This window comes from Mirounga leonina, unplaced genomic scaffold (genome assembly GCF_011800145.1).
Source record: "Mirounga leonina isolate KUSES-001 unplaced genomic scaffold, KU_Mleo_1.0 Mir_488, whole genome shotgun sequence".
NCBI classification, from domain to species: Eukaryota; Metazoa; Chordata; class Mammalia; order Carnivora; family Phocidae; genus Mirounga; species Mirounga leonina.
The window spans coordinates 4731421-4752879 of NW_023270777.1; the positions used below are offsets into that span (position 1 = coordinate 4731421).

The 21459-nt window shown below is 46.9% G+C and overlaps 2 protein-coding genes across 7 annotated transcripts in view; one reads left to right on the forward strand and one right to left on the reverse strand.

Moving 5' to 3' along the window:
- Positions 1–228: 228 nt before the first annotated feature.
- Positions 229–16721, reverse strand: LOC117999906 (protein SCO1 homolog, mitochondrial). Its single transcript, XM_034989307.1, has 8 exons — positions 16474–16721; positions 16068–16310; positions 15469–15928; positions 14351–14441; positions 11673–11777; positions 10756–10848; positions 5784–5899; positions 229–1171 (listed from the first exon to the last, which is right to left on the reverse strand). The coding sequence occupies exons 1-8, from the start codon at positions 16719–16721 to the stop codon at positions 1037–1039; spliced, it is 1491 nt and encodes a 496-aa protein (XP_034845198.1). The 3' UTR covers positions 229–1036.
- The window catches only part of ADPRM (ADP-ribose/CDP-alcohol diphosphatase, manganese dependent), a 283736-nt gene continuing 278105 nt past the window's right edge, over positions 15829–21459 (forward strand). For 2 of the 6 annotated variants that reach the window (XR_004676370.1, XM_034989613.1), the window contains exon 1: positions 16017–16779. Coding sequence is in view for 3 of the 6 variants with exons in the window: in XM_034989613.1 (XP_034845504.1) it covers positions 16720–16779 (60 nt within the window). In the remaining 3 variants the exon portion in view is untranslated. Of the gene's footprint in view, positions 15911–16016; positions 16780–21459 lie in introns of those variants that run through there. The other 4 variants (XM_034989615.1, XM_034989614.1, XM_034989611.1 and 1 more) reach the window with 4 other exon arrangements.

Below are 21459 nucleotides of genomic sequence, written 5' to 3' on the forward strand. Positions count from 1 at the left end.
CCTTGCTTCCCCACAGAAGTCTCACCAGGCACAGTCCCCAGGCTGCCAGCACCGGGCCACCTGCAGGTTGCTTACGAGCGCAGGGGCCCACATCCCACCCCGGACCCCGCGAATCCAGCTCTGGCCGGGAACCGGGGCTTTAACAAGCACCCAAGAGGCCCCCCGAGGCCGTGGGTCTCTGCTCCGAGGGCCGTGTGCGCACCCACGATTCACCCATGAGCAAAGTCATGCTTGCAAAACTCAACACACCTTTATTTCACACCCACTGCAACCCAGTCCGGGCAGACAAGTACCCTGTATTACAGCCACGATCAAGAAGGCCTTCCTCCATTTGGTAGGTCACTGAAAACCCTGCACATTTAAATAAAAATCACATGAAAGATTCCTAGAGAAACTGACCTAGCAATAGATTTCCTCTTCATTAGTAAACGCAGCAGGTACTTCCAGGGGAACACAATGCAAACCTGACCGTGAGATCTGCTAACCTGCAGGACTATAGACACGTGCGCTTTCAGGTCTACAGATTAACCACGACGCCCAAGAGCCTGACTTGACTCTCAGCAGCCACGAAGAACTCGAAGAGGAGAATCAAGGGCACTATGGAAATTTCACTCTTCCTGGAAATTCAGGCCCACACCTGGACAAGGGTCCAGGGCACCAGAGGGGCAGCAACGCTGATCTGAGGGCCCTGCTGATGTGGGGAAATGCACCTGCCACGCCTTTCCTGCTTCCCGAGGTCCCCTCCACTGGCCTCACGCTAACTTGGTCCTCTGGGCTCAAGTGACTGTTCGGTTGCAATCTTTACAGTTCTAAGAACTATCTTGGCGGAACCCAAGGGTAACATGCCCTGTCCACGGTTTGGGTCGGACAGCTCTCAGATAATAGACAAGATGCTCTTGTGGTGCGAAGGCCATTCTGTAGGTTGCATATGCGTGTGTGTGTGTGTGTGTGTGTGTGTGTGTATCTTGGCTCCTATGGGAGACAAAGCTTTTTTCCTCTTCCGCAAGAGAACACGCGGCCAGCACTGTGGCTCTGGCTAGCTCTTCCTCCTGTGTTCCCTCATGTGCGCGGCAATGGAACCTGCAATTTCTGCATTCTTCTTGTTCTGGCCAAAATAATCTAGGAATTGACCATCTGGTCCAATCAAGTACATGATTATTGTATGATCCACCTGCAGAGAAAGGGGGGAGGAGGGAGAGAAAGGACAAAAAGATTACTGAAATACGCTGCTTATTCTGAGTAAATACTGCAGGAGAGAATTTCACATTAATGCTTAAACAGCCTTTGTAATAGTGGTCATTTACAGAATGGGTCTAAGCCTACTGTAATAAATTCACGGTGACAAGTATCTAAAATCTTGTGTGTTCCAGAACTCCGCACTGACTACTGCTTTAAACAGCAGGTAGAACTTGGGACTTCTGGTGGTTCCATCTGTGACAGGTGCGTCCACACAATCTCCGAGAATCCACTTCCAACAACTGACTACTGCTTTAGGAATATGTGCATAAATGTGTGTGTGTGTGTGTGTGTGTGTATTATTCCTCATTATTCCCAAATGCTGCCTACCACCTTTTAGGAGAATCCAGAAAACCCACCACTACTGTAAGTATGTAATTTATAAATTTCAGCACAATATTTAGTCCTGATTATCAGTGATGCAAACGGAAACGTGAAAACAAGGGTTCCCCCCCTAGGAAATTTGTATCTACTACGCTGAATGATCCTATCAGAAGCAGATGACCTGGTAACTCCTTAGGAGCCGGAAATGCTACACCTCCAAGGAGTCACCTTCAATTTATTATGTTTTCCAGGCAAAGCTCTGAAAACATTCCTAGCTCTTACTTGGGCTTAGATTAGTCATCAATTTTTTTATTTATATGCGTCCACCAAATCCCAGTTTAAATGAGAAGACTTGGCGCCTAGAGTCCTTGGAGTTTATTGCAGGCTTGATTGCTATTTGGCAAGACAAAAAGAAAGACAGAAATACGATCACACACAGCAAACCGGAGCCACCCCCAAATGTACCCGCCACACATTATAGGTCTGTGAGGTTATTACTTCTTTATATCCACACATTCACAAGGAGAGAGCAAATGGAAAGAGCCACTTGCCTGCGCGCATAAGGAAGGAATGTAAGCCAAGAGCTCAAACAGCTGCTGATTTCATGTGTCTTGGAATAACCTACTGCAGGAGCAGGACACGGAGGACAGGGGAGCTGCGCTTCTCCGCACACCCGACAGTCACAGCAGTCTCCGGCCTCCATCTTTCTCCCTACTTCTCCCTTCTTCCCACTCTATTCTCTCTCTCCCTTAAAAGACTAGAACTCCAGTGGGTTTCTCTTACGAGTGTGCTTAATACAAGTTACTCTCTAATATGGAGTGAAAATATTGTTCCATCCACATCTGCCAAACTGGCCAGTGGTCACGTCTCGACGTTCAGTGGCTTGTGGGCAGAGCAAATCGCCGTGTGTCTCTAACACAGAGCGCTTTAAAGTGCGAGTAGTTCCTAGGATAGAGAAAGGAAGCTGGTGTGGACTGACACGCTCTTCCTCACGCTGCTTTCGTCCCGGAGCCAGGTATCCTCCTCCTCTACAAGCGATCCAAAGGGCTCGAGAGTAAGTTAAATCATTAGTAAGTGCCAGACCTAAGCTTATACCCGGGTCTGTCCACTTTCACAGTCCAGCCCTTCTACCACCTCGTTGCCACAATCTCCGTGGCTTTTCTGACGGGTGAGTTTTCTGGACACATTATGTTTTGAAAAGGTAACGTGTGCACATAAAAATGCACATGGGGATATACAGTAAACGTATGCAGCAGAAATCTGCCACTTGTTCCAGACGCCCAGAGTCCCTCCGTTGTGCTCAGAGGGAACCAGTCACCATTCCTTCTGGATGCTTCCAGGGAAACTGCCTGCACTTATTACTGTGTGTCTACTTCTTTCACCACCAGCACTTCTCCCTTCTATGTGGGAGTAACAACACACTGTAGCTGCTTTCTCACTTGACAAGGGATTGGACACCGTTCTGAGTACCTACACAGTAGCCTTTCAAAATCGGTTGCTTGGTTTTCTGTCTCCTCTAAGAACAGTGCTGTAGGGTGCAGGTGTAGAAAAATTCCCCAAAGCAGAGTCTCTGAAGTAAAAGGTATTCCACTTTAGATGTGACAAACCGCCCCCCCGAAGAGGGTGTATCACTTAAATTCCTATCATCCACGCAGGGTGGGTGCCTGTTCTTCCAAATTCACTCCCCTCTTTTCCCAAACTAGATTTCAACAATATTTCAAACTTTGACCTCTATGATCTAACAGGTAGAAAGCGGCATTACACTGTGTAATTCCCATTCTTTCATTTTGAGTGGAACTGAACATCTTTTCTTGGGTTTAAAAGCCTGTTGTAGTATTTTTCTTTCTTATTTTCTTTTTTTTTAGAGAGTGAGCGCATGGGGGTGGGCGGAGGGAGAGGGAGAGGGAGAGAGAATCTTAAGCAGACTCCCCGCTGAGCACAGAGCCTGACGCAGGGCTTCATCTCACGACCCTGAGATCATGACCTGAGCCAAGGTCAAGAGTCGGATGCTTAACGGACTGAGCCACCCAGGCGCCCCAAGTTGTAGTGTTTTTCAAAAACACTTCCTATGTAACACAGACTAAGGTAGTATCATATATACATAGCAGTGATGTACACGCTTCGCTTCCGACGGAATCCTAAGTGTCTGGCACGCCCACTTTACACGTACTATCTGTCTGAAGACTCCACGGGCGCTCGAAAGTCGGAAGCTTCCCTTCTGTGGCTCCTGAGATTAAGAAAACCTCCTCGGTTACATCTCAGCCTTTAAGACACTCCCTCGCTCCCTGCAGGCCCTAAGTCTTGACAGAAGCTTCCCATACGTCCTGTGGATGAAGATCTGTGGCCTCAAGGCACAGACGGCGTAACAGTGAAAGACCCAACAAGCTGGAGAGCGCCTCCCCCTACTGGTTGATTTAGCAAATGTATAGCAACGACCTCATTGGTTCTTTTTTTGTTGTCACTTTCATTCCAGTGCAGTTAATAATGTCCAGCGTTATATTAGCTTCAGATGTACAACTCACTGGTTCTGATCAAAAGGTCAAATTCTTAGTGCAGTAGACTAGTATGTCTCAAAATGGGGTCTAGCATGAATTCCAGAGGGTCCAAGAAGTCTCTATGAGACTTAAATATTTTATCTGCAGGGGCACCTGGTGATTCAGTCAGGTATGCGTCTGCCTTCGGCTCAGGTCATGATCTCTTGGGTCATGATCTCTTGGTCCTGGAATAGAGCCCCGAGTCAGGATCCTTGCTCAGCGGGGAGTCTGCTTTACTTCTCTCTCTCTCTCCGCCCCTCCCCAGTGCTCACGCGCTCTTGCTCTCTCTCTCAAATAAATAAATAAGAATCTAAAAAAAAAAAAAAGACTTAAATTTATCTGTATTCTAATTTTTAAAATGAAAAAAGTTACCATTCACATTCTGGATTCTGTGCAGGACTACCTTATGACTGAATACAAATCTCAGCACCCAAAGGCACGTTTATGTTTATGATCTGCAGGGCACACAGCTGTCCCTACTGGTTACAGTATCATGAAAATGATGTGTTCTTGCTGAGTCAAGACCAACCAGTCAAAGCAGACCACACAACCCGATGTTCCCAAGTATTTTACATAACACACGGAGGCCAGCTGATGGTATAGTTGGGCATCGATCTGAGAGCGCTCCAACCCAAACCACAGTTTATAAATCAACTCTTACGACTAATCGCTTTGCTCAACCAATGTTACAGAGAAGCCAGGGCACAGGGGAAATCTGAACTGCTACCACAAGGTCAAGTATTGACAGACAGGAAGAAACGTCCAGTTTGAGAAGAAACCTGGGTGGGCAGGGCGGTGCAGGTGCCCTTCGTGGTGTTCCACTGTGACGGCACAGCTGAGAGAAGGAACGAGGTAACGTGGACACCCGCCCTGGGCTGGTGGGGCAGCGCCGCGGAATATGCCAACACAGAGCTGCACCAGCGCTGCCCCGTCTGTCCTTCAACAGCAGGAAGCAAACACAAACACGTGGTTGTGCAAAGCATATAGCTGCTAGGAAAATAAACCTTCCAGAAAGTCTACCTTCTCATGGCTTTCGCTCTTTTCTCTTGCTTTTCAGAACTCTGATGCATTCCAAAAATGCACGTCCCCAGGGCCTTGCACCGCTTCCTACACTCTTCCCTGGGGACACGGGGAGAACCTATACAATGTTCTGAATTCAAACAAGCGTTGCCCCCAAATGATGGCTTCTCTTTATTTCCAACGTGGTCTCCAAGCATCACGTTCTACTGAATCTAAAATACCACTCACTGTGTATCCTCCCATAATTTTATGGGCCACTAAGAAGGAAAACAGGCAATGAAGTTATGAGAACAGTGAATATACATTAAACCAGCATTCTTAAAAAAGCGATACTTCTATTGTCCTTTCAAATATCCCCAATTTGAGGAATTTGTGCTGATCTCAGCCTTTCATTTTTTTTTTTTTTTAAAGATTTTATTTATTTGAGAGAGAGAGAGAGCACAAGCAGGGTGAGGGGCAGAGGGAGAAGCAGGCTTCCCGCCGAGCAGGGAGCCTAATGTAGGGCTCGATCCCGGGACCCTGGGATCATGACCTGAACCGAAGGCAGATGCTTAACGACTGAGCCACCGAGGCGCCCCTTTCTTTCATTTCTGAAGCCAGTCATTCGAGCTGTAGGACCGTGCGGGGCCTGAGCGCCAGCCTGTGGGTGACACCCAAGCATTTACTTACTATGTAGTCCTCATCCTCGTCCTTGGGGCCAGGGCTGTAATACACCCTGTATGCTCGGGCCACTTGATCAATCTCTTCTTTGCTGCCAGTCAGGCCAACCAGTTTGGGAGAAAATTCTGAATAAAAAATTAGAAATGCAGTGAAAAATGAGCAGCAAGTGAAACCCACCCCCCCACACCTGGACTTTAAAAACCAGTCTCAGTTATAAGGCAGCTCTCCTGCCACTGTCTTCTGGGGGTCCCTGAACACTCCCTCATGATTCACAGGAAAAGAAATGCACCCAGAACACATGCAAATTCTCCTCCGTAATAAAGAAGTCACATTCACCAAGACAGGCCATGTTCTGGGCCATCAAGTGCACCCCAACAGATTTAAAAGAACAGAAACCATATGATGTGCTCTCAGACCACAGTGCAGTTAAAAGAGAAGTCAGTAACGGAAAGATAAGTAGAAAAGCCCAAGACACATGGAGATGAAAACTTCTGAATAATACACGGGTCAAAGAAGGAATCTCAAGAGAAACTGAAAAGTATTTTGAACTAAGTGAAAATGAAAACACAACTTATCGAAATTTGTGGGATGCAGCCAAAGCAGTGCTTTGAGGGATATTTGTGGCACTGAATTCGTACACTGGAGAAGAGACCTAAAATCAGGACTCTAAATATCCCCCCTAGGAAGCTAGAGAAAGAAAAGCAAATTAAATCCAAAGTGAAGAGAGAAAGGAATGAGAGCAGAAATCAATGAAACTGAAAACAGGAAATCGGTAGAGGAAAAGCAACGAAACCCAAAGCTGGTTCTTTATAAATATGTAAGTCAGATCCTTTCAAAATGATCTTGTAAAGATCTGAAGGGAATGGATCCTAATTATTTAAATCACATTTTTTGTTAATATAGTTGTTTTTTTTTTTAAAGATTTTATTTATTTATTTGGCAGAGAGAGACACAGCGAGAGAGGGAACACAAGCAGGGGGAGTGGGAGAGGGAGAAGCAGGCTTCCCGCCGAGCAGGGAGCCCGATGCGGGGCTCGATCCCAGGACCCTGGGATCATGACCTGAGCCGAAGGCAGATGCTTAATGACTGAGCCACCCAGCCACCCAATTTAGTTGCTTTTAAATACTTAAATATATTCTGAGACTTGTGAAGTTTATAGATAGATAGTGTCATGAATTAAGCAGTACAGTTTTTCATCGTGTCCTGTAAAAAAGGTCTGCTTCACGATTCAGTCATCCCACGCCAACAGCTGTATCTCATTTTCCAGCAAACAATCTCACTGCATGCATCTGCTGCTTGGTTTTTGGGATTCATGGGAGTGAACTGGTAGAAGTCACTTAAAACACCTGGATTCATCAGACTAGAGATGATAGTCCAACACCTAACAGCAGGACCTTCTTCCAAAGATAGAGAAAAAAAACCTACTGTCATTTCTAATTCATCCTGAATTGAAAAACTGTTCAGATACTGAAAAAGCAGGATGGCTTGTTTTTCTTTTCCATTCTGAGAGAAGAGTGAATGAAGTCTACATTAGTTGCATGTCCAAACCTTTTTAAAAAAACTGTTGAAATCGCAGTAATTTTCTACACATGAACTTCAATATTTTTAAATTCCCCCCGGTTCCAATTCAACTAGTAAAGAATTTTGAAAGAATGGATCTTTCAAAAACTCTTAAGAGCTTAAACAGATGTACGTATGTGCCGGTGAAGAATATTACTGTACAGTTTTTGCATTTCAGTTATGAGAACTCATATCTCCCCTCATCTGGGGACATTTAGGATTTGGTTAACCTGCAGTAACAAACCGGTGACAACATAACACACTTACACTAGAGATCATTTGTCACCCAATGAGTCACACCTGCTTTAGGAAATAACTGTCATTGTTCAAATTCCTGCTAAATCTGTACACTGTGAACATACATTCGCCTTAAATATCTAATAAAAACTCTAAAACTTCAAGAAAAAATAAACCTTTCTAACCTTCAGCTGGGCAAAGATTTCTTACAAATGAAACCAAAAGATTTATCTATAAAAGAATATGCTAATAAACTGGATTTCATCAAAACTGAAAACTGCTTGGGGGCGCCTGGGTGGCTCAGTCGTTAAGCATCTGCCTTCGGCTCAGGTCGTGATCCCAGGGTCCTGGTGGCTCAGTCTTTGTCTGTCTTTGGCCTCAGGTCATGATCTCAGCATCCTGGGATTGACCCCGCATGGGGCTCCCTGCTCCGCGAGAAGCCTGCTTCTCCCCCTCCCACTCCCCCTGCTTGTGTTCCCGCTCTTGCTGTGTCTCTGTCAAATAAATAAATAAAATCTTAAAAAAACAAAAACTGAAAACTGCTCTTCAAACCACATTAAGAGACTGAAATGACAAGCCACAGACTGGGAGAAAATGTCTGTGAATCATACACCCGATAAAAGACTCATATTGGGAATATACGTGATAAACAAATACAAGTAAAATGAACAGCCCCATAGAAATGAGCGAAAGGTATGAAAAGACACTTGACCAAAGAAGACATACACGTGGTAAGAACACAAAAAGATGCTTAATATTTTTTTATTTTTAAAGATTTTATTTATTTGACAGAGAGCTAGAGAGAGAGCATAAGTAGGCAGAGCAGCAGGTAGAGGGAGAGGGAGAAGCAGGCTCTCCGCTGAGCAGGGAGCCCGATGAGGGGCTTGATCCCAGAACCCTGGGCATGACCTGAGCTGAAGGCAGATGCTTAACCGATTGAACCACCCAGGCGCCCCTAGTTTTTTTTTTTTCCTGAAGATTTATTTGAGAGAGAGAACGAGCGAGTGAGGGGAGGGGCAGTGGGAGGCGGAAAGAGAATCCCAAGCAGACCCTACTGAGCATGGAGCCTGACACAGGGCTTGATCTCATCACCCCAAAATCAGGCCGGGGCTGAAACCCAGACTGGATACTTTAACCAACTGAGCCACCCAGGCGTCCCAGATGCTTACTATCAAGGGTCATTAGGGCGAAGCATAGCAAATTCACGATGAGCGGCCAGCGAACAGCTAGTGAAGTGGCTACAGTCAAAGGCTGGCCATACCAAGTGTGGTGAGGATGGGCAGGAGCTAGAGCTCTCTCACACGCGGCTGGTGGGAATGTAAAAACATACAACCACTCTGGAAAACTGTTTATCAGTTTCTTAAAAAGATGAACGTGCACCTACCACATGATCCAACAACCTACTCGTATGCTTTTACTCAAGAGAAATGGAAGTACGTGTCCGTACAAAGACTTGGACTTGAATGCTCTGTAGCAGCCCCGAACTGGAAGTAACTCTAATGTCCATCAACAGAACACTGCTCAGCAGTAAAAGAGTGAACTGCTAACACAGGCGAAAACGTGGATGAGTCTCAAAAGCATTATGCTGAAAGAAGCCATAAAAAGAAAAAAGAGTATACAGTGTATAATTCTGTTCGCATAAACTTCTAGAAAATGCAAACTAACCTACATCGACAGAAAGCAGATCAGTGGGTGCCTGGAGACAGGAGGGGGGCATAGGGGAGGGAGGAGCAAGGGTGCAAGGAAACCGCTGGGGGTGACAGTAACGTCCAGTTTTGCCTGATGATTTCACAAGTGCAGACATATGACTAAAGGTAACAAACTGTAGACTTTATATATTTACGTGTTAGTGTATGTCGATTATATCTCAGTAAATATGTTAAATAACAGAAGGTACAGCAGGGCCTTCACAAAATACTTTTATTTTTAAATTTTTTTTTAAGATTTTATTTATTTATTTGACACAGAGAGAGAGCACAAGCAGGAGGAGCTGCAGGCAGAGGCAGAGGGAGAAGCAGACTCCCTGCAGAGCAAGGAGCCCGATGTGGGGCTCGATCCCAGGACCCTGGGATCATGACCTGAGCCGAAGGCAGACGCTTAACGACTGAGCCACCCAGGCGCCCCCACAAAATACTTTTAAATAACCTCAAAGCTTTAGACGATATGCGTTACAATGAAATGTGTCATATGTAAAATTAAATGTAAAACTATTCATCGGTCCCCCTGACCAATAGCCTAAACCAATTTCACCATAATTAAAATTAAAATTCTAATTCCTGATTTTTCAGCACCCACGTTCCCGTCACTCCTATAACAACAAAACAGATTTTTACTGTCATCATTTTTCAGCTGAGGAAACCTGAGTCCTGAGAAATTCTGCAACTTGCCCAAGCTCCTAAGGACCTAAGCATTCATCTTTAATTCTACCATTACCTAGTCTGTAAAAATGCCTTCTCATAGGTTTTAACTTGCACGTGGAGATGTTTCAACTTTCCCAAGAAAAGTTATACGTGTGTCTCTGTCATAATAAATGTTCTGGATTTATAAAATATGTGTTAGGACCTCAAACTGTATATAAAGTCTCTAATCTCCCAACCTACACACTCCCAGGATTTATGTTTGTCCTAATTTTACAGAGAGAATGAGGTACAGAGCTGGAATTAGAAGCAATGTGTCTTCACTCTCTACTTAACGTTCTGTCAGCTTTGTTGATGTATGAAGGCCAAGTTCAGTCTTTCCTGTGACAAAATAAACACAGCTGTGCATTGGGAATTGAGAAACTTGTTTATTTGCTTATCAGCCAAAGTCACAACTGAGCCTCACCTTTTCATCTTCTCTAAACCTGATGATAATATCATTTGTCCTATTTCACGAGGCATGTAAGGTCAAATGAGTTGATCTTTCAAAAACTCTAAAAGCTTCAACAAATGTAAAGTATTATTATTCTTTTAATATTTTAATTTTATTTATTTATTTGAGAGAGAAAAAGCCTGTGTGTGAGCGGGTGGGGGGGGTGCAGAGGGAGAAAGAATCTCCAGCAGACTCCCCACTGAGCAGAGAGCCCGGTGCAGGGCTCAATCCCAGGACCCTGAGATCATGACCTGAGCTGAAGTCGAGGGTTGGATGCTTAACTGACTGATCCACCCAGGTGCCCCGAGATGTAAATATTATTAATAAGACATACCTTTCACATAATTTGCGATGGCTTCTTTTGTGTCCCTTTCTGGGTCAATAGTGATGAAAAGTGGAGTTAAATTCGGCAGAGTTGGAATATTATCTGAAAGAAAGTTCTCACTGATCAGTATTCACACTCTAGGGGAGAAGAGGAACCCCGGCAATAGTAAGTGCTTCAGCAAGGCGTTCAGGAAGCAGAGGGACACCGAACATTCGCGTGCAGAGGGTGGGGCGGGGCAGGGGATGGGACGGCCTGCAGGAGGAGCAGATGTCCACAGTATCTGTGCGGGAATCAGATAATTATCCTACCGAACACCTGCACCAGTTTGTGCATGTTACCCAGATCACATCGTGTGGCTATCTCGTGTCCTGATCCAACCGAATGTTTCAAGTCTGCCACCCGCAATGATCATCAGGGCGATAATCATCAATAAAGGCTGGATCCCCTGAAACAATGTATTTTAAGAAGGACATATCCGCTTCCTCATTGGTCATAAATGCGGCTGACTGCACAGCACAGACTGTACCAGTGACTTTCCAGTCTGTGTGTCACGTGCACGAAGGCAGGGTCAGTGATGGGCGTCTACAGTCAAGGAAGGGGCACAATGCAGAGCTATGGGAAACCAGACCTCCCGGCATTTGAAAGCTCCCTCTGGTAGAGGATACGGTCACAGGAATCAAAGCAGCGAACAAGCGCGATGCTGAGATTTTATGTTCTCACAATGAACCCAAATGATCACAACACCCGACCTGACAGTAACAGGAGAACGTGAAAAGCGTGGTAACGTTAAGGACATTAAGTAAACGTACTTTTTATAGTCAGTGATGGCTTACCTATCTCATCCACGACTTGAATCATTTTTTCTAGTTCTTCTGGACAGACATCAGGGCAATGAGTGAAACCAAAATAAATCAATACCCACTGACCCACGTAGTCTTTGTCCGTTTTGGGCTCTCCAGTATGTGTTGTGAGGGAAAACGGGCCCCCCAGCAAAGGCTTCCCCAGGCTTCGCTGCCGTTCCTTCTCCAGCTCTTGAAGAGATACAAACACGCACGTTACAAAAGTCAATCTAACCACAGGCACCGAAATGCCCGATGTATGGTCAGTTCTATACTCACGACCGTGGGGGCACAGACTGTGGAAAACAGTCTGTTTCCAATCAGCTTAAGAAATCTTCTAAGAAAATTAAGGATCCAACAATGAACAAAATCAAATCAAATGCTATGGTGTGTAGTAAGGACCAAGAAGAAAAAGCAGTAAAGATGCTGCTGTCTCTTCTGGAACAATTCAGCCAAGTCGTTAGGCGTGGCCATGACCAGGGCGGGGGCTGCCGTCTGGAGTCTTAGCCTGAGTGTCCCGAGGCGGGCATCTGAATGGGGCAGGGGCAGGGGCCATGGGACCTTAGTTACACACAAGGGATGAACCATAAATAAGCAGATTACAGGTAAGAGTCACACATGGCAGAAGAGGCTGAAAGATGGACGGAGAGACTCAGGACGCACCCTGTAGCGTCGAGCCGAGACTGCAGGTGCCAGTGGGAGCTTGTGGCTGAGATACTTAGAGATACGGAAATAAATGGAGATGTAAGTACACACATCTAGTTTCTAGCTGAGTCCACGGAGAGGACCCTGGAGCAAACACGACCCAGAAGCGATGAGCCCGTCTCCTGACTTCTAAATATCATCCTCCACTAAAAGGAACAGGGCTTTTTGGAGAAATGGCTGGTATTGGGGCCACGGAGGAGGAAGTACAAGAGCCAGATTTAAGGAAGAACTCAACATTGGAGGCAGGTCAAAAGGAACAGGAAGTTGCTCAGACTCCCAGGGACCAATGTGGGACAATCTGGGCATCAGAATAAAGAGAATATGGATTATAGTTCTCGGAATAAATAGGAAAGCATCAAAATAAAGAGAATATGGATTACAGTTCTCGGAATAAATAGGAAAGCACCAGTTGGTATGGACATACATGCACAGGGAGTTTGGTGGGAACTGGAATATTTACATATGTAAATACACACCACAAAACATACGTTAACTACGTTTTCGGTAGAGAAGGCTGACTCATGCATGATCAATGAACATTATCAGTAATGTGACAAAATGAAATCACATGGTACCAGACTAGAAGCAGTGAGAACACAGCATCACTTTTTGTGGTATCCTTGCCAAAGGGACATGACCTGAATCTAATTGTGAGGAAATCAGACAAACTCAAACCAAGAGGCATTTTATAAAATATCGAAGTTTTCAAGGTCATGAAAGTCACACCAAGACTGAGAAACTGCTACAGATGGAAGGGGACTAAAGAGACAAGTAGGTACAAGAATGGTTCTGACCCGGATCCTTTTGCGATAAGGAATATCAAGGTGCAACACTTGAATAAGGTCTGAAGGCTGAATGGCAGTTAACATGTCGGTGTTAATGTTCTGATTTTGACGGCTGCATTATGATTATGTTGGGAGAACGTACTTGTACAAAAATGTACACAGTGAAGCATTTGATGAGGCGTCATGTCGGCAAATGCTCTCAGATAATTTAGAAATACTTTCAATAGTTTCATAGTAATTTTCTTTATTAAACAAATACTACTGCAGGCGAAATTCCAAACTAAAGTCAAAAGTTTGCATATCCCAGAACTGTCTGCCCCTACTTTCCCAGCTTCTCAGATTTGTTTCTTTGTGAAACCAAAGGAACTTAATTTCTCATTAGAGTATGAAAATCACATCAATAAAACACTGGTTGTTATACAAAAGAAACACATCTACTTGTCGATACGGATCTTATATTGCTAAGATTCTAAAGCCTATGAATTCTTGCAGATTTAAACACATCCTTTGTATCATGGCATCAAAAGAGACTCTAAAGAACCCAAACCGATTTAAGTGATATTTTAAAGGTTTACTGGAAACCTTTAAACCAAATCTTAAAAGTCTGGACTATTCACTGAAGTATGAAGTTCTTGCAAACAATGTCTAAACACTTCCCGTGTTAGTCCAAAGCCATTCCCGGCACCCCCTGACCACGTTCTCCCAATCTCTGCTCATCATCCGTGGTCAGCCTCTGGCCTCTCCCTCTGCATACTCAGTAGTCTGCAGTAGGGGCTGGCCCTTCTTCGGGCCTCAGAGCATCCTGGGCTTCCCCCTGGCTTGGCAGAACCTCCTCTAGTGAAATCCTTTAATTCTGTGCCTGCTTCCCTGTCATGTGCACCTCAATGGCTGGAATGCATCTTGGTCATCTCTGTACCCTCCAGGCTTCACCACCCACCTCCAAACCTGTCCACAGTTAAGTCTTTTCATACTGTTAGACAGTGGTATCTTGGACTGGATCCTGGACCAGATAAAAGACAAAACACTGGCGAATTCCAAATCAAGCGAAGAGTATTGCACCAATTTTAATTTCTTAATTTTGATAAATGAGCCATGGTTATATAATTTGTTAACAGTAGGGGAAGCCAGGTGAAAGGTCCATAGGAACTCTCTATGCCATCTTTATAACTATTCTGTTCATCTGAAATTATTTAAGATAAGAATTTTAAAAACAAAATAAAAAACGTTAGAAAAGGATTTTATTTCGAGCTGACAGGAGGATAGATATCTACTTACTCTCTGTCTTTTCTTTCTTGAAGTACTTCATTCCAGCCAATAAAGCTCCACCAATTGCAAATGTGAATGCCAAAGACTTCCAGGAAACCGGCTACTGGGGCACAGATTTCAAAGAAAAACACCAGTAAGATGCAAACATTTAACCATACTAAGTTTACTATCCTGGCTTTTAATACACATAAATACAGGTCTTGATTCTGTTAAATATGTACAATGTTTCCACTTTGCTCTGGGGTGAAAAAGTACCTACCAACAGAGTCTGGGCGCACTGACATCTGGGCTGTGACCCCAATTACAGAAGCATTCATTCCCAAGGCGAAAGAAAGTCCTTAAGTGCATTTCATGTGAAAGACACCCAAAGCTCAAGTCCCACGACTGTTACTAAGTGGGACCCTGACTCCCAACTGCTGATTTGAAAACCAGTTAATTATGTGATTGTGCTGATACTGGGAACATAAATAAAATTCGGGAGGTTGACCTAACTCTGGCTTCCAGAAGTAACAAAGCCGAAGCAGAAACGGAGCTTCTTGCAAATTACTCCCTTTCCCTCGTTTCCAAGTCCCAAGGTTAGTAAGATGTCGACTCCCTCGGCCTCACCGACTAACCGTCCTCCCCCAGCCTCTAAAGCCCACTTCTCTTACCCATCACTAGTGCGTAGTGGGGGTCAGAACTGGAGCCTGGGAGAAACCAAAGAAAAAGGCATTCCCTGCACGCAACTACGACGCACATTTTGCTCAATTCCAACACACACCCCGAACCTCTAAAGCGGCTTCACGAGACACAAACGAACACGCTCTGACTCCTCAATCGTGGTCAACTTAAGGCCGGGACCCCCAGGACAACCCGAACCCTATTTTCGGGGTATTCTGGGAGGACGGGACGCAAAACTAAACCCAAGCCCGAGAACGCGGCCGCGTGGGGAAAGCGTCAGTTCTCAGGTTCTGCCTTTCGGGCTGGACTACGCGCGAAGCAGGGACAGCAGGGCGGAGAGCGTGCGACCCCCGCCGGTAGGGCCGAGCGGGGGAGCATTTCCGGGGTCACCGCCCAGCGGGACGGGGAGGCCGAAGGGCGGCGTGCAGGGGCGACGAGCAAAGAGAGGGCCGCAGGTGTGCACTCACCCCGGGCTTGGAGGGGCGCATGGGGTCTCTGCGGCCCTTCGGCTCGGGGCCGCACGACCCTGGAGGGGGCGGCATGCCCGAGCTCAAGGGCCGGCCCCCCCGGCCGCTGCGAGCCGGCTCCGAGGCCTGCCGCGCCTCCTCGCGCCGCGCGCCGAGCTGCCTCAGCCCGACTCTGGCGGCCCCCTCCGCCGCGGCCCGGCCGAGCCCGTGGGGCGGCAGCCGCCAAAGTCGGCCCCCCGGAAGCCGCACGCCGGCGCGGCGGAGCAGCCAGAGCCCCGCCATGCGCTCGGGGGACCGCGCCTGCTTTGGCCCGCCCCCCGACTTCCGGCGCCGTTCCACTTCCCCCGGAAGTCGCTGCGGGCCGCTCTGTGCGCTCAACTCATTGGCGGCGAGGTCGCCCAGCCGGTAGCCGGGGAGCCCTGGGCTGTGGAGCCGACGCGCGGTAGGTGGTTCCTGGCGTCTGGAGGCGGGCCCGGTCGGGGCGGGGCGGGGGCTTCGCGGCGCGGGCGGCGCCGCCGGGAGAGCCGCGCTCCCCCGGCCCCCGCCCGCGTCGCCCCGTCGTCCGCCTGGAGGCCGGCCCCGAGCCGCGGGGCGCGGACCCGCTGCCTCCCTCCGGGGGCGCCGGCGGCCCACTGCCCTTGACGTCGTCCCGGCCCGTTCGGGACTTGCGCACCGGCGTCCGTGGAGTGGCCGGGGCGGGGAGCCCCGGGCGCTGTCCGCTCGCGGGCAGCAGCAGCTCCGCACGACGTAGCCGGGCCTGCGCCGGGTCCCCTCCCTGAGTCAGCCGGCCGCCGGGCCCCCGCGTCCTAGGACGCCCCGGCCGGCTGCCCTCGGCGCTGGGCCTTCCCGGGTTGAGGTGGGCGGGTGCGGGCCTCACCGGGCCCCGCGCGCGTCTCCTGCGGGGCCAGCCGCGTGTTCTTGGGCGCAGAGCGTCCGTGGGCCGCTGGCCAAGCGGGGCTTGCACGCGCGGCCCCTTTGCCGCGTGTCCCTCCGGGGCGTGTGCACCGCGCCTCCGCGCTGGCAAAACGCAGCCAGCGCGGGCGGGAGAACAGCCTGATCCTCTTCCCTGACTTCGGATCCCGGAGCTCCGCCCGAGCCGGAGGAGCGGCTCGGAGCGGGCCGAGGGCTCGTGGACGGGAGCCGGCCGAGGGGGCGGGCTCCTCCCCCGCAGCCCCGCCGGACTCTGCTCGCAGCCACGTTTCTTCCTCCCCGAGGCGAACTGGAGCTTTCTGGAAGCCCCGCTCCGAGGACATGGGGCACCTCACATCGTCCTCAGTCGAACTGGTTTTTCTGTCCCGAGGTTACCCGTGGGTGAGATTTTTTTTTTTTTAACCTGCTTCTGTCTGTGTATTTCTTTGCCCCCGGGGGGAGTTTTTCTTCCAATTGCCAGAAAGACGCACAAATAAATACCTTACTCGTTCAGGCGATGAGCATATACAGTCTTTGTTCATCTTCCTCATTGCTCCGCTGGATGTGAATGATGTCAGTCGTATAAATTAAAGTTCAGTGTCGTTTTTAGCTGCTCTTGTTAAATTTCATTTGCCAAAGTGATTCTTTTACCGGGTTTATCCCTAATTTGTTTACCAAAGCATTTTTGTACAACTTTTTCGTATTAAGTGTATAATATTAGGTAAAATACCAGCTTCTAAAACCGTTCCTGACTCAAAGGAGGTGTTTTGTGACTAGACGTGGGACGAGTTGCTGATAACACCTCTGAGCCTGATTTCTCCGACCTGTGAAATCTAGTGTTAGAAGATACCTAACATGATGTCTAGCGTAAACCTGTCACTTTCATTACTACTTTTATTATTATTTTTATTTATTTATTTATTTTTTTAAAAGATTTTATTTATTTATTTGCGAGAGAGAGAATGAGAGACAGAGAGCACGAGAGGGAAGAGGGTCAGAGGGAGAAGCAGACCCCCTGCCGAGCAGGGAGCCCGATGCGGGACTCGATCCCGGGACTCCAGGATCATGACCTGAGCCGAAGGCAGTCGCTTAACCGACTGAGCCACCCAGGCATCCCTCAATGGGTCTTTTTCTTAAAGTAGGCTCCCCGCCCAGCATGGGGCTCGAACTCACAATCGTGAGATTGAGTCGCTTCCTCCACTGACAGAGCCAGGCGCCCCCGGGCCCCAGCCTATTAGTCTTAAGACCGTTTTCTTTCTTTCTTTTTTTTTTTTTTTTTAAAGATTTTATTTATTTATTCATGAGAGACAGAGAGAGAGACAGAGGCAGAGGGAGAAGCAGGCTCCCCGCAGAGCAGGGAGCCCGATGTGGGGCTCGATCCCAGTACCCTGGGATCATGACCTGAGCCGAAGGCAGTCGCTTAACCGACTGAGCCACCCAGGCGCCCTCATTACTACTTTTAAACCACCAGGATTGGCAAATGAGTTTTTTTTCCTTCAATATAGATACCTTTTTTGAAAGAGACAGAATATACGTAATATCATCTGATGTTTGTTCTGTCCATAGTGATGAGGCGGGTCAGATTTTGTGCATGAGGTCACTCCGGGCTGTCTTGACTGGGACGGCTAGGCCCTAACTTTGTGTGACCCTCCCAGCACTGTAACTTGGCTGCTTCTGCCCCCTGTCCCTTGCCACAAACATTTCCAGCCTCAACCTTCCTGTCATTGCACTGCTTAGCACAATTAAAAATCCAGACTGCTCCCACTACCCCCCGCCCCCCCCCTTTTCCTTTCCAGGGCCGCCTGTCCCATGGGCTCTGCATAGAAAGGCTTTGCTTACCTGACCTGCCCCCTTCCCTGAGATACTTCTGGCTTAGGCCTGGGCGTCTCTCTGTTGCAGTAGCTCCCTTTGACCATCTCTCCTTACTAATGTCCTGCTGTGTCCTCCCACCCCTTCCTTTGACAAGAGTGTAGGACTATCTTCATTTGCTAATTCATCGTAGATGCTTGAGAGGCTTCTACAAGGAGCTTCGGCCTTCTGCCATCTTATTACGGAAGTTTTCTTAGTATCGTCTTGTAGCAAGTTTCCAGCAAATAGGCATCCCTGGGTGTTTCTTCCTATTGTTAAACATCATTGATGCCTAAGGAGGTATTCACAAACCGCTGGCTGCTCATCCTACACCATGACTTTCTGTTGGAATTTTTGGAAATTTTGTGAATTTTTGTAGGAGTTCATTAATAGAATTTTTGAAACTCTGGTGAAGTTTTCTATACTATTCTGTTCTATAAAATGTTGCGGGAGTTTCAGTTATCTGGAGGTTCACTAGGCAGGTATGTTTTCAGATAATTAAAAAATAACACATAGGTAGTGCTTTACGATTTACAAAAGTAGATTATTGTACAGTATATGCTAGTTGAATCTCACAAGTGCCGATGAATTGTTTCCCTGTAGGAAAAACTGGGACTAAAATTCCCTTCCAGGTTTTCAGTCTCAAAGCTTTCAGCAGCCGTCCCACTGCCTCTTAACTGCAACTTGGGTAACTTCACATATAATGGTGCGCTCCAGACTTTCAGAACAAAGTTCACGTAAAACTTGGGATTTTCCTTTCTTTTCAGAGGTCTTAGGTTTTAGGTCTTCTAATTCGTTCAGACTGTATCTTCTCTAAAAATACTTTTTAAAAACCTCGTACTATAGACATCTTGAAACCCGCATAAAAGCAGCGAGAGTGAACCTCGTACCCATGTGTGTCTGGTGGAGGATGGAGGGTATTTTGAAAAGTTCATGGCATTGGCATGTTTATTAATTGTGCGTTTCCCCATGGGAGGTGTCTTGAGTTTTTTTTTTTTTTATCTCTCTGGCCACCAGGACCAGTCTTTCTGAGCTCCCTGGCACCTCCCAGAACCATACAATAAAAGATGTTGAACTAGTCAGGAGAATCTGTTCCCTGCCCACTTGAGTTCTTGGGACCCGCCCAACTCACTTCTGATCCTCACGGTCTTTCCTTGCATGTGGCCTTGTCCCTCCTCCTTGCTTCGTATCTTTCTCTTAACAGATGACAGTATCAGTTTACACTTCTGTTTTAAAAAATAATTTCTTTATTTCATAAAACTGTATATTCCCTGCCCTTAGCCTTATTTTTAAAAGCCCTATGTCTTCGACATGGCAGATCTCTTTTCTACCCCAAAACACATTACTGTTTTGCAGTGTGTGGCCCTTATTGCTTCTCTGCACATTGCTTAATTTTCTTTAAAAGGTTGGCAAATCTTAGTTTACCCTTAAGTTTCTCTAAACTGAACTGTATTCCAGTGGAAGGTGTATCTGACGGGACTTTTTGTATAACACGACAGGAATCTTAGAGCCAGTTCAGTTTGGCTTGACTCAGAGGAGAGTGAGTTTGTTTGTTTGTTTATGTATTTACGGTTTTATTTATTTGAGAGAGAGCTAGGCCAGGGTCACATGTGTGCCCTTTCCGACACTTGCACAGCCAGGGGGTGAAGGTCACAGCAACAGGCACCGAGAGCGAGGATTGTATAGATGCCTAGGGAGACCAGGGCGTGCTGTTACCAGATGAACAGGAGATGAGTACTGGCTAGGCAGGCACAAATAATAGCTTCTCCTAGAAGATCAGATTAACTGGGACTAAAAGCTCCCCCTCAAGAGATCGGTAGTACAGATTATCACCTTAAAGCCTCTGAGTTTAAAGACGAAAACAAACAAGTTCATTTGGCAAAGGATAAAAGCCTCCCCAGAAACTGTTTTCTCTTAAGCTTTGGTAATAATGTTCCAGTGATACATGTACCCAGTTAACTTCTGGTTGAAATCTCCTATTAATCTGTACTTTGAATCACAAACATTTGAAACCTAGTGAGACTACAGATTTTCGTGTAACTTAGATGAATTCTATATTTATTGTATCTGAGTTCTTCACCCTTCAAATCAGATGATCTCACCCACCCTGAGACATACCAGCTGGCTTGATATCTACTGGGTTTTCAGATGGGGACTGCAGGACGAAACAAGCAAATGAAAAAAAAAGTGTCAGAACACCAAGCCATTTTTCAGGATTTCCAGCCTTTTTCTAATGCTGCTTGATACCTTTGTTAGGGCTAGTTATACACAACCCGATTAAGCTCACAATTGGGTGGATCACATAGAATGTGTGTCCCTCGTGACAACAGTTTCAGAATGAAAAGAGGCCTCTAATTCTCAAGGAAGTCAGGTTGCCGCCCGGCCCTCTTGCCGGCTGTGGAGTTTGTCACCCCCGCCTCGGACAGCAGTGCTCCGTCAGCTAGGATGTCACGTATCTGTGGGTGATTGAAGAGAACTCGGTAGCTGTAGTGGGCTGTTGGAGGCCAGGAGTCGAGAAGTAATTTTAGAAATTACACATGAAGTTTTTTTAGAAACAGCGAGGCTTTAATATGCTTCGATCCCACAGCACGGTGTAGTACTGTAGACTTTATAATAAGAATAGTTGATCTTCTAGGATCATGGCCTTTGGTTTTTATTTTATTTTTAAAGATTTTATTTATTTGAGAGAAAGAGCGAGAGAGAGCGAGAACAAGAGAGAGAGCACAAGCAGGGGGGAGGGGGAGAGGGAGAAGCAGACTTCCCGATGAGCCGGAAGCCTCAGTCCCAGGACCCTGGGATCATGACCTGAGCCAAAGGCAGATGCTTAACTGACTGAGCCACCCAGGCGCCCCTGGTTTTTATTTTTTTAAAGATTTTATTTATTTATTTGACAGAGAGAGAGAGAGATAGCAAGAGCAGGAACACAAGCAGGGGGAGCGGGAGAGGGAGAAGCAGGCTTCCCGTGGAGCAGGGAGCCCGATGTGGGGCTCGATCCCAGGACCCTGAGATCATGACCTGAGCGGAAGGCAGACGCTTAACGACTGAGCCACCCAGGCGCCCCCCCTGGTTTTTATTTTTAATCTTTAGTGTTCTTGGCTCTTTTGAGGCATTAGAAATGATTATAAATTTAGATTGTAAACAATCTAGTAAAACAATAGCTTTTCAGGTCTAAATCCCTTATTCTTGGCTAGTGTGGCAGGGCGCAGATCACGTGTGAGAAGAAAAGAGGACATG

Bases quoted from the DNA above. Each gene is read 5' to 3' on its own strand.
- LOC117999906 (XM_034989307.1), bottom strand. From the start codon at position 16,721: ATGTCCTCGGAGCGGGGCTTCCAGAAAGCTCCAGTTCGCCTCGGGGAG. The intron at 10,849-11,672 runs GTCAGTGGGTAT...ACTTTCTTTCAG, and splicing joins AACGGACAAAGACTACGTGG to ATAATATTCCAACTCTGCCG. The intron at 1,172-5,783 runs GTAAGTAAATGC...CTTTCTCTGCAG, and splicing joins ACGAGGATGAGGACTACATA to GTGGATCATACAATAATCAT.